Genomic DNA, 13,619 nt, shown 5'->3' with positions numbered 1-13,619 from the left:
TTTCTCACAAACAGAGCTTTCTTCTGATGGTACTTAATCACCGCTGGGTTTTTTATTTTTTGTAATATAAGCAAAAAAAGAACACTTTTGTTTTAGTTTCTAACTTAAAATTTTGCAAAGAAATCATTTTTCTTCATACATTTGGGCCAAAATGTATACTGCTACATATCGTTAGTAAAAATAACCCAAATTAGTGTATATTATTTGGTCTCTGTGAAAGTTAGAGTCTACAAGCTATGGTGCAAATCATTGAAAATTGATCACATCTGATCACACCTGATGTACTGATGGCCAGGAAAGTACAAATACCCCCCAAATGACCCCTTTTTTGGAAAGTGGACATTCCAAGGTATTTAGTAAGAGGCATGAGAATTTTTTAAGTAATTTTTCCCACAATTCTTGGGAAAATTAAGATTTGTTTTTTTTTTTTTTTTTTTGCACAAAATTGTCATAAGTTGGTTCTCACCCACACAGCACATGCATACTTACAATGACACCCCAAAATACATTCTGCTGCTCCTCCTGACTATAGCGATACCACATGTGTGAGACTTTTACACAGCCTGGCCACATATAGAGGCCCAACATGCAAGTAGCACCTCCAGGAGTTCTAGGAGCAGAAATTACACATCTCATTTGATGACAACCTATCACACTTTTGAAGGCCCTGGAGCACCAGGACAATGGAAATGTCCACAAAATGACCCCATTTTGGAAAGCTAACACCCCAACGTATAATCTATGAGGCATAATGAGTCTTTTGAATGGTTCATTCTTTTTACAGAAGTTTTTGGAAAATGTGGGGGAAAAAATGAAAACGCATTTTTTTTTTTTACACAAAGTTGGCCATTTAGAAGATATTTCTAACACAGCATGTACATAGCAAAAATGACACCCCAAAATACATTCTGCTACTCCTCCTGAGTATGACAATACCACATGTGAGACTTTTACATAGCCTGGCCACATACAGAGGCCGAACATTGAAGTAGCACCTTCAGGCGTTCTACAAGCATAAATTACACATCTCATTTCTCAACCACCTATTACACTTTTGAAGACCCCGGAGCACCAGGACAATGGAAATGCCCACAAAATGACCCCATTTTGGAAAGCTAACACCCCAACATATAATCTATGAGGCATAATGAGTCTTTTGAACGGTTCATTTTTTTCCAGACGTTTTTGAAAAATGTGGAAAAAAATAAAAGCTTGGGAATTACAAAACAAAGAGAAAACCAAAAACTGTTTTTCTCAACTCGGAACACTATTCTGGAGCCCCTCACATATGTGAGACCACTGTGTAGCAAGGTGAAAGATCAGTCCAAGGGGCAGGCAAAAACATGGTCAACAGGCCGAGGTCAGTGCAGGTAAAAGGCAGAAATAGACGGTAGGCAGAGGCATAGTTGATATTCCAGGGTCAGTTCACTTGAAAGGCAGAAACATGGCGGATAAACAATGCAGACGGCAGGCAGAGGCATAGTCGATAGTCCATGGTCAGTTCGCGTAAAAGGCAGAAACATGGCGAATAAACAATGCAGATGGCAGGCAGAGGCATAGCCGATAAACAGGCCAAGGTCAGTTGAGTTGAGGCACTAGGTTGGTTGGTTGAAACAGCAGGGAAATCAGCACAGAAATTGAAACTGGGGAGATGGCAGTCTATTAGAAATTTTGGGCTAAAAGTTTACGAGACTGTGATAGCACCTGAAGCATTCTCCGATGCATAGGCCAGGTTGGGAGGGACATTGGGGACAATGGAAACTGGTGTCTTTCCTAACTCCTCTTTTGCTGCACACCCAACATTTTTTTTGGCGTTGTCTTCCGGTTGCTGATGGTGGAATATTGTCAGGAAAATGGCGCTCATGCAGTCTGCTGACGCAATCGGAGCGAATGCTTTGTGGGGGGGATCCTTGCTGATAGATCAGGGCAGTGACAATATTTTCAATAAATTTGATAAAGGGGTATGGCCCGGCAAACTCCAACCCTCCGGTAGTGGTAACCCTTAAAGGCCCACACAATGACATACTTTCAGATCCCCCGGCAATAGCAAAAGAATTTCAGAAATATTATGCCGATCTATACTCCTCCAAGGTAGAGGTCACCGCACAAGAAACTAGGATATTCCTTCAAGATATCCCGTTCCCACAACTTTCTGAATCCCAACTGAAGGACTTAGAAGCTCCTCTCATGATAGATGAGGTCACCTTGGCTATAGCTTCATTAGCACCAGCCAAGGCGCCGGGTGGTGATGGCTTACCACTTCTATGCAACATATTCAGAGATATTAACCCCAGAATTACTGAAACTATACAACCACATATTTGAAACTGAGACCCTCCCTGATACTCTTCGTCAAGCGGTAATTATTGTAATCCCTAAACCGGGTAAAGACCCCCAACTACCTGAGTCCTACCGTCCAATCTCGCTTCTTCAAGCAGACATCAAAATACTAGCTAAAATACTGGCCATGCGTCTCAATAACAGTATTCTCTCCCTTGTTCATCCTGATCAGACAGGATTCATGCCTGGAAAAAACACAGCCATGAATCTAAGACGCCTGCATATGAATGTCCAGGCGGAGCATGAGAACATGGGAGATAGAGCAATAGTGGCACTTGACGCCGCCAAGGCGTTTGACTCGGTAGAGTGGGGATACCTCTGGGAATGCCTAAAGGGATTCGGGTTTGGTCCCAACTTTATAAAATGGGTACAATTATTGTATTATTCCCCAGTAGCTAGAGTAGTAGTGAATGGATGGACGTCAGACCCTTTCCCCTTGGGAAGGGGAACCGGTCAGGGTTGCCCGCTATCCCCTCTATTGTACGCCTTGGCAGTGGAGCCCCTTGCTATCTCCCTTAGACTGAACCCGAACATACGGGGGTTACAAATGGGGACTTTGACTGAAACTTTAAGTTTATACGCAGACGACATGCTCCTCTACCTGGAAGATACTGGCCCATCCCTCCAAGCAGCCCTCTTGACTATAGAAGATTTCGGAAAACACTCAGGTCTGAGTATGAATTGGTCCAAATCACAAATTCTTCCCCTAGATACGTCGGCTCCAACACGTAGTGCGGCCTCACTACCATTGCAAAGAGTAGCCTCCATTAAGTACTTAGGAGTAGAGATAACTAGAGACCCTCTAGAATATATCACCAATAATATTGAACCACTTTTCCCACACTTAAAATCCCGTATACAAACATGGGCAAGACTCCCCTTAGGAATAATGGGTAGAATTAAAATGATACTATTGCCAAAATTTCTTTATATACTCTGGAACTCCCCAGTACTCATTCCCCTCAGAACCTTTAAAACACTAGACAACATTATCAATTCCTTTATATGGGGGACCAATAGGCACAAGTTAGCTTGGAATACGCTTAAAAACCCAACCTCCGCGGGAGGTACAGCACTACCAGATCTCTATACGTACTATATCGCTGCACAGCTCTCACATCTTTACCATATTCACAAAACAGATCAAGATAGATATCAGACCCTAATCTGTAAAGAACCACATAGCGACACACACTCCCCATTACAAGTGATATTTAGGAGCGGGAACAGACGAAGGAGAAACGAGGATCGTAACTTGCTGTTATCTCAACATAGATGCGTGTGGCAGAAGGCGATCAGACTAACTGGAGTGGACCCCTTCCACTCGCACACACCCTTGTGGCACAATCCCCAGATGAAGGAATTGGCATCCCTACCGGGGGCCGCCAGATGGGCCGCTAAAGGAATTGTGTACCTATTCCAGGTTATTACCATATTTGGCGTGAGAAACTTCCAAACACTATGCGAGGAATTTGACCTCCCCCCGCACATGCAATTTAGCTACATGCAATTAAAACATGCGATCCAAACTCAATTCGCACACGGCCTCCCTAACCCGCAAATGTTGCCACTGGTAGATATAATCACAGGTACGAACCCCGAAAAACTTATCTCCACTCTATACACCACACTACGCACAAGGTCGGTGGCAAAGATTGTTGATATAGCAAGAATTAGATGGGAGGAGGATGTGGGGCCTATAGATGTCTCTGACTGGGAAGACATATTAGAAAACGTTAAGAAAACATCACCTAAAATATCTGAACGCCTGACTCAGCTGTATATAATTCACAAATCCTACCTCACGCCTGCTAGAATATTCAAATTTTCCACACATCAGAACCCAAACTGTCCCAAATGCTCTAACAACCCGTGCTCATTCTTCCACTTGCTGTGGCAATGCCCAGAGATACAAAGCTACTGGGCACAAATTATGAAGTTTCTACATGACCATATGGGTTCACCAGTACAATTAGACCCCAAACCATGCCTCCTGGGGTTATTCCCGGATACCATCACGGACAGATCCCTTCTCACATTCCTTAGTGAATCGTTATTTAGCGCTAGAAAACTAATCGCTAAGTACTGGATGAGAACGGAATCCCCCACCTTACAGATCTGGGTCAGGGAAGTAAACGCATCACTGCCATACAAGAAGATGATGTACAGGCACAGGGGCTGCCCAACCAAATACCATAAAATATGGAATAGATGGTTGGATAACATTAATACTTGTACGGACTGATCAATTGAGAAGAATAGGGACTACCTACGATTCAGGGAGGATCACCTTAACCGATATAACCTTAAAATACCACAGTGCAGAAGGAATTTAATCTTGGAAACCCTGCTAATGAAGAACAAAAGTACAGAAGGGCATTGCAAGTACGTGTTGTTTGTTAACCATGCTTGACTTTATACAAATGCTATTAATATGTATGATAAATATACTCATCTACCGCACATGTACACTACCCCCCTCCTTTTTCTCTTCTTTTTCTTTTTGTGGACATACGCTATGTAATACCCTTGTACGTTGTTCTTTTTTCAACAATAAACATGTTCTTTTAATAAAAAAAAAAAAAAAAATTTGATAAAGGGGTTGGGTATTTCCATTGACTTTTGATAAGTGACGTACGCATTATAAATGACCAAATGGAAGAAGTATATTGCAACTTTTTTGTACCAGAAGAGGGACTTTCGTGTTGAATGATAGGGCTGCAGCATTTGATCTTTTAAACCACCCCCCCCCCCCCCCCCCCCCATGAACTTATTGTATTCGTTGATACAGCAAGGCTTTTGAACGGTACCGCGTCTTCTTGGAAGCTCCACCGAAGTGTCATCGTGGATGGTGGACATGATGTAAACATCTTTCTTATCCCTCCACTTCACGGCCAACACTTCCCCGTTCCTCAGGCTTGCCGATTCCCCCCTTTGTAGCCTTGTGGTGACTAGACGCTGTGGGTAGCCTTTCCTGTTTTTTCTTGCAGTACCACAGGCCAAAGTTTTCTTCAGGTATAGGTGGTGAAAAGGGGGCAAACTGGTGTAGTAGTTGTCCATGTAAATGTGATACCCCTTTTTGAGGAGTGGGAATACCAACGCCTATACAATTTTCCCGCTTATTCCCATGTACGTTGTACACTCAGGGGGCTGAAGCTGGGAGTCTTTGCCTTTATGCACATGAAAGGCATTCACATATCCGGAGGAGCTTTCACAGAGCTTAAGTTTCAATCCGTACCTCGCCCTCTTACTGGGGACATACTGCTTGATTCCCAGCCGGCCTGTGAAATGGACCAGGGATTCGTCCACAGACATGTTCTGGTCAGGGATGTAAAGTTCGGCAAACCTCTGAGTTATCACTGAAATGCAGGAACTGCATGATCATGTCATAGCGGGACCTGGACATCACAGCTGAAAAAATTGGTAGACCAATATGCATGCAGTTCATTTTTTTTTTTTTTTTTTGTAAGCCCTGTGTTGAGCGTAAGGCCTAAAAATCTAAGCTCCTCCACTGTTAGGGGTCTCCATTCAAAAGGGCGGGCATAGCATGAGTTGGGGTGGTTTTCTATATACTGATGGGCAAAAAGATTTGTTTGGTCCATGATGCTTTGAAGTAACTCATCAGGGAAAAATAAATTAAAAAAAACGATTTCAGAGAAACCTTCGCTGTTGGCCTGCACACCTAGCTGTGCAGTGAAAGGGAGATTGTGGCTGACCCTATGCTAGAAGGCAGCCACAATGGGTTGGCCAAGGCATCTGGAAGATTGTACTGGGCCCCTCCTCCTGGGGTCTAGCGCCGTTGGTATTTGCAGATTGGAAATTGGGGTATCTGTCGCTGCTGTTAGCTGCCTTGAGTTCAGACAGTCTTCTTTTTGGACGGACTGCTCTCATCGGTCAGGCTTAGCATTTGGTATGCCTCTTCTGGGGTGTATACTCTTCTGGACATTGTGGCTGTATGACAAGGCTGCACGATGAGGACTAATGAGCTGTACGTCCGCTAGAAATCGGCTGCATGTCAGGCACTGGTGGGCTCACGGGACAGGTACTCAGATGGGGTAACCGGGTACTCAGACGAGGTGATGGGTACTCCTGATGGAGGTGACAAGTACTCAGGTACTCCTGATGGAGGTGACAAGTACTCCTGATGGGGGTTCCGGGAACTCAGGTACTCCTGATGTAGGTGACAGGTACTCTTTATTCGAGGGGGGCAATCTGGGCACAGTAGTAATAATTAGTAACACTATAAGACTGTAACTCACTGTTCTGATTTCTCCTTCTCACACTGGATCGGTGTGTGAAGAGGAGAACCCAGCAACAGCTGTTACACTCGCTTTGTTGACACTTGTGACCGGCTGTGATTGGACACAGCTGGTCATGTGGTAAAGAGGCAATTTTATTGGCTCTTTACCCTGATCAGACATGAGCTGTGTCTGAGGGACATGCCTCGTCCCCGATCACCACGCAGCGGCGAGAAGCGGAGAACGTCCTATGACGCCCACCCGGAGGGAGAGAGGGTTCCTGCCAACGTCATATTACTATGACTCGATATGGAACTGGTTAAAGAGACATATATTTTTTTTTTTTTAAATGACATTTAATTTTTTTATTTTTTTTTTGCGTTTTAGTGTAGATATGAGATCGGAGGTATTTTTGACACCAGATCTCATATTTAAGAGGTCCTGTCATGCTGTTTTTCTATTACAAGAGATGTTTTCTTTAAAAAACAGTGTAAAAATAAAAGGTAAAATAAATAAGAAAAAAAAAAGTTTTAAACGCGCCCCATCCCGCCGAGCTCGCATGCAGAAGCGAATGTATATGTGTGCTGCTCCCATGAATGAAAGTGGTGTTCAAACCACACATGTGAGGTATCACCACGATCATTAGAGCGAGAGCAATAATTCTCGACTTGGATGTCCTCTGTAACTCAAAACATGCAACCTGTAGAATTTTTTAAACATCGCCTGTGGAGATCTTTAAGGGTAAAAGTTTGTTGCCATTCTATGAGCGGGCGCAATTTTGAAGCGTGACATGTTTGGTATCCATTTACTCAGCGTAACATTATCTTTCACAATATGAAAAAAAAATTGGGCTAACTTTACTGTTTTATTTTTTAATTAAAAAAAAAAAAAGTATTTTTTCCAAAAAAAGTGCGCTTGTAAGACCGCTGCGCAAATACGGTGTGACAGAAAGTATTGCAACAACCGCTATTTTATTCTCTAGAGTGTTAGAAAAATTAATGTATAATGTTTGGGGGTTCTAAGTAATTTACAAGTTAAAAACAGTTTTTTTTGCTAGCAAACACCAAATCTCAGATAAAGGCTCGGTCCTTAAATGGTTAATGGGTATCCATACAGTGCATCCGGAAAGTATTCAGTGGTAAAAATACCAGGCTTCCTCTGAATGGCCGAGAAGCACTCAGCCTGACTCCATTTTGTTCCAGCAGTAGACACAAGGTTTCCTCAGATGATGCCACAACACAGTGCTGCATATTTTATATAGCTGATGATACTGTAGTACAATGCAGCGCTCATGGCAGCCACATCACTTAGTAAAGGAAATAGTTTGGGCCAGCTTGGCAAAAACAAAACTATTTCAAGTGGCAGAAAACCTCGATTTAGGCATTACATTTTGTTTGCTACACAGTTTCTTGTTTTTCATAATTTTGCATTTTCTCAGTTTCAGGAAGATTCTGTTGTGGATGACTCTTTACTGCAGGATGATGATGAAGAGGAGGATGATAATGAACCTAGATCTTGGAGAAGATAAAGGAGTTCACCTATCGCTCAGCTGTAAACATTCTGACATCGAGATCACCTAATGCGCTTTTCCATAGGACGTTTTCAGCATGTCTATGAACATATATAGCGGACACTTGGTTTAGAAAGCTCGTCTAAGACTTGAAAGCCTTCTGTTGTCACATTTCAGTTAATGGTTTAATGCATTATAATACACAAATGCAACATTTATTAGCATACTTTTGCTGGCTGTACAATTTTGGTTTAAGTTTTAATTTAAAAAAAAACTTGTCAAGTGCAAGTTGAAAATATCCACAGTAACACAATTTGCTTTAAACTCTGTGGAAGTTTGAGAAGTCTAGATAAATACTAAACGAAAATCTCAGTTGTTATATAAACATAATACATAGTGTTATACATAGGCTTTACTATGTAGTAGCCTTTCTGTTCACTTTATTTTGTGTACGTATTTTACGTATGGGTTTTAATAACATTGTACAATTGCTGTGCATATGTCTTTGCAACTTTAGTATGTTGAAAAAGAATTAAATGGAATGGTCAAAAAAAAAAAAAAAAAAAAGAATGGCAATGTAGATTTGTTGGCAAATAAACCAAAAAAGGAAAAAAAAGAAACAGTTAAAAAAAAAGAAAAGAAAAAGAAAAGAAAAATCGGAAAAGAAAAAAAAAAAGATCTAACCGTTCCAGTGGTTGTCTCATCCCAATACTTGTAAATATCTTGCTGTTATGTCAAATTAAAACTTTACCATAACAAGTACAAAATCCTGTTGTATGAAAAGTGCATTGTTTTCAAATGGTGATTTCAAAAAAAGCTCTTATTTGCGTACATGCTGGCGTTGGTGGACGCTGAAGTTTCCTACCCTGCAGGCTTAAACTGAGTTTGGTAAGTAAAGTGTGTGTTTTGTTTTTTTTTTCCTTGACAAGTATATGAAGGTTTTTGTTGCACCACTGTTAAATTGCCTAGATGCGCACATATGGCTTCCAGCAATGTATGAACCACCAAAACCCAAATCAAAATATGCGCTTAAATTTTATTTTCTAAGTAAATTATTCCCACATTAATCCCACATATAACGCCATTTAATGGAAAAAGTAGTGTGCTTTAAAGTGCACACCCCACTACCAAGAGGGAAGCCTTTCAAATGTTGACAGTGTTTCTGGAAAATCTGCTTAAAGTGATAGTAAAGCTTGGTTTAAAAAAAATATATATATATATTTCAAATAACACACGTCTTATACTTACCTGCTCTGTGCAATAGTTATGAGTGCCCCCATAGCAAGGCACTCGTGCATTCTTGCTCCTGAGCCACACTGTATGTGTCCATAAGACACACAGAACGGGGCTCAGCCCCGCCCCCACTCCCTCCTCACTAGCTGTGATTGACAGCAGCTAGAGCAATTGCTTCCACTGCTGCCAATGAGGAGGCAAAGGCCCAGTCACTATGGTGCACATCGCTGGATCAGGTAAGTATTGGGGGGGTTGTGAGGGGATTTGCATACTGAAGGTAAAAAAACCTTCAACCATTTAGAACCACTTTAAGACTGAATTTTGTGAAGGTTATAATTTGTCTTAAGTCCCAATTTTGGCTTTATTCAAGGATCTATTTTTGGGCTTATTAGAAATCCCAATACATTCTACACAATGTAGCACTCTGCATTAAAAGTTTTAGAAAACACATTTTATACTGTCAACAAAATGATACTTAGGATACCTCCAATAAATGTATTGCTATATAGGGATAAAATGAAAAAAATATATAGTTGACATTTTGTGTTTTTAAATTTTTGAAAAATGTTAGTTTTGCAGTTTTGCTATATTTAACTAATATTCGGTCCTAATTGGGATCTTTATCTTTTTTTATATGGAGTTTGTTTTGTGTTTTTTTTTTTTTTTTTTTTCCTTCACAAACCGCTAAAATATTTATTTTTCTTCTGTTTTAAAGATCTTGTGCCTTAAGACCGTCATGTTATCTGACATGGTGTTCAAGAGCTACTTGACAAAGGTAATGGAGTTCTGGATTTTACTTTTTTTTTTTTTTTTTTTATATGGTGCAAACGTGTGGGGTGGGGTGTGCGAGGTTGAATATATGTTGAAATGTAATACTGCATAATACATTACAATACATACACACACAAAAAAAAAGGTTTGTGCTTTGAATTCCACTAACATTTATGCAGCTTCAAATTATGGATGTGTATTTACTGTTCCTTGGGGTCTGCTGTCAGTCCATATATTTCTTGATTAGTTTTAATGTAGAAGAATCTAGCAATTTCATCTGCATATTTTTTAAGTTACTTGTCTAAGTTTTTCAGATATCTTTTAGAGTGGATATGGTTTTGTTTTCAATAAGTTGGCCAGCTCATATACTTGGTGAAAAGGAACAATAAAGCACAACCAGTGCATTGATTACAAAGCAGGAAGCAGAGCCCCTGCATATGTAATGTGCAAAAATATGTACATGTTCAGTATAACTACTATACAAGGTTTGTAATACTTAATATGAAATGTTATGATTATTTACATCATACGGGACTATTTTGCAATCATATCTACAAAAAAAAAATTAACAGGCCTACATGTTAACGCATTTTAATATATTCGCCCTAAAAGTAATAAATAATGGTCTTCTGATAGGCAAAAATTATAGTACAGGAATCACACATTTTAATCAAACATGGTTGTTTTAGGAGAATTGCCAATTGAGAACCTTGGGAATCAAACAATTCAGGAATCCAGACAAGTATGCTACTTGAAATCTTGAGCTTGCTTTTATTTGAGACAATCAAGGTTGTTTTTTTTATTTTGTGGATTTACTTGTGTTTTTTTTGTTTTTTTGTTTTTTTTAATTGGCTTACTAATTTCAGCAACCCACTCTCACTAATGTTTGATTTTTTTTTTTTTTTTTTTTTTAACTATTCGTCATAGTTTATGCCATTAGGAAGAGCCTGTGATCTTTTTAGCCATCTGTAAGAGTAACATTCGTTCCATGACATCTGAAAATTATTTCAAGGATGTCTCTGGAATAAAAAAAGGTTGAGAGAGGCTGATGTGGGTTATAGTTTTCCTGATATAGTACTTATGAAAAAAGGTGGTCAATTAAAATAACTCTATTTTTCTTTTAAACTTGCAGGTTGGCTGTGGATGGTTTTTGTGAACTCATCTGGAAATTATACCTATACTTTTTATACATCAAAGTGCTTTATTTTAAAACTAGTACTACCTGGTAGACAAAAAAATTAGTATTGTCAGGTTGTAGTAAAAGTTGATCAGTGTGCTTTTAGAAAAGTGGTACATTAAATTAGCTTTTTTTTTTTTTTTTTTTAATTAAAACACAACCAGACCTTTAACTTTAGAAACATTTGCTGTTTATACCCCATTTTTTTCAGATTTATGCATTAGAAAAGAAACTTTTTATATTGACAGAATATATTTGTTGCGCATCCATAATTACATTGTAGCCTTCGCTAAAGTTCCCCAAGTAGAATAATGTTAATTTTACAATAGCGTCGGCAAAATTTTTCCAGTATGGAGTCCAGTATGATGGGCTTAATACCCTGAATATAGTAAGAAGAAAAAACCCTTCAAAAATGGCCTGCAGTGGCTAAAGTGGACTCTTTAGAAAGATGTTTGGCTACTATTGTAGGTGAGTTCATCTACAGTAAATCGGTGATATTCTAGCTGATTAGAATGGAATTGATATGAATCTAGCAATCATTAATTGTACAAAAAAAAAAATTAAGATAGCAATTTTCATCATATATATTTGTCCAGTGTGATTTATTAACAACTAAACATTTTCTAGGATTTGTCCTGGTTTCTTGAAGATTAGACTTTTTGAGCTCACGACTTGTTTCTGAGTTAATGGACTTGAGTAAACTCTTGTTCCATTCCAGAGCCCAGCCTGAGGTATAATTTCCTTAATACAGTAGTTTGAGAGAGAAAGCTTAGCAGTTTGATATCAGTTGGGTATTGGTGTGATGTCATGTTGACCTGAACAGGTTCAAGAATGTACCTAAACTATTCAGAGACATTATATAGGGAGTATCTGGTGTATAGATTCCCTTTCCCTGGATACACACAGACACACACACACACCATATTTTAAGGTTATGCACCTCTTTAAAGGTTAATGCACTTATAATTGTTTTTAGGTCCATAAGCTATACAGCAAGTCCCCTACATGCAAATGAGTTTCGTTCCGAGAGTGTGTTCATAAGTCCAATTTGTAAGTGCAACAATGTTAGCCAAGGTACCCAACTAACACAACTGGCTATAAAGTAGTATACTGTAGTAGGTTTAAAATGCAGTACTTTTCATGCAAATAATTATACTGTACAGTGAAGTACACAAAAGCACAACCACTTATAAAGGATGCGCGCAGGTGACAATGTATGCCAGACACATGAACTAACTTATGTGATTGTAAATGAGAACGCACGATTGAATCTTTTGAAAGTTCGCAGCTTGGAGGTTTGTATGTAGGGGACTTGCTGTACATGTAAACTAAATTATTTAAATGCTAGCATCTAGCAAAATACAAGCTCAGATCCATACTTTTTGGAAAGTGGTTATTTGGTGAGTATTTTAAATACTTTGACCAAAAAACACATTGATTCATATAAGCTTCTGATGCTTTCTGGAATGTGAAGGTGAAAAAAAATGCTGCTGTAGAAATGGAGAAAATGGCACAGAGTAATTTATTTTCATTGCAACTAATATTAGCACTGAATTGTTTTAAGAATACAATAGACATGTATAGTTTTTCTATAAATTTTTATTTTTGTTTTAAAAAATCCTAATGCTTTTGGTTTCATCAGAATAGATCAGAACAATATTTAAGAACCAAACCTAGTATAGTATTTGTCCGAATTTTTCCTGTATTGTGGTTTTGAATACGTTTTGTATATACATACTTTTTTTCTGGCAATTTTTTTTGTAACTTTCATTAGGGATTTTCAAAGTCTTCATATTCAATTAAAAAAGTGAACTTCTAATTGGAGGGCCTTGTTGAAATGCATCATTATGTACATGATTGTTCAAAAAATGTTTTCATCCTCAACTTAAAAGTCATACATATACCGTTTAATCCAGTCATATTTGCAATTGAATGGGCTGAACATTTTAAGGAAACAATTTTGGTGCTAAAGCAAAGGTTTTCCATGCAACTGGATGTGTTACTATTAAAACATTTTATTTGTTGCATATTTAACCTTTTTTCCCTAACTAAACAATAAAGGTTCTATTTTTATCTATATTGTTTTGTTTCTTTTTCTTCATGATATATGCATAAATATCAATTCCAAAGATGTATCAGAATTGATGATATTGAAATTAGGTTGGATTACATTTCTTAATTTTTTGTGGTAACTGATTACTCAAAAGGACCATTCAGACTTGAGCTTTGTGGTAACACAATGCATTTTGTGCAGCGCAGAATCACAGGAGTGAGCGATGCACCAGTGCTGCAGCACACAGACATGGCTTTGTGGTGTGCAGCATTAAGAATACATTTTCCACTCTGTTGC

At 38.9% G+C, this 13,619-nt stretch overlaps 1 protein-coding gene across 1 annotated transcript in view; it reads left to right on the top strand.

Annotated features, from left to right (window-relative positions):
* Positions 1-13,346, top strand: part of RBM26 (RNA binding motif protein 26) — a gene marked incomplete in the record, with an annotated part of 41,233 nt that extends 27,887 nt beyond the window's left edge. The window contains 3 exon segments of the mRNA XM_073614356.1: positions 8,017-8,976; positions 10,037-10,096; positions 11,225-13,346. Coding sequence (XP_073470457.1) covers positions 8,017-8,106 — 90 coding nt within the window.
* Between the last annotated feature and the right edge of the window lie 273 nt (positions 13,347-13,619).

The sequence above is a fragment of the Aquarana catesbeiana genome, linkage group LG02 (genome assembly GCF_042186555.1).
Source record: "Aquarana catesbeiana isolate 2022-GZ linkage group LG02, ASM4218655v1, whole genome shotgun sequence".
Lineage (NCBI taxonomy): Eukaryota > Metazoa > Chordata > Amphibia > Anura > Ranidae > Aquarana > Aquarana catesbeiana.
Note: the sequence above shows the minus strand (reverse complement) of the source record. Positions and strands in the feature narration are given on the sequence as shown.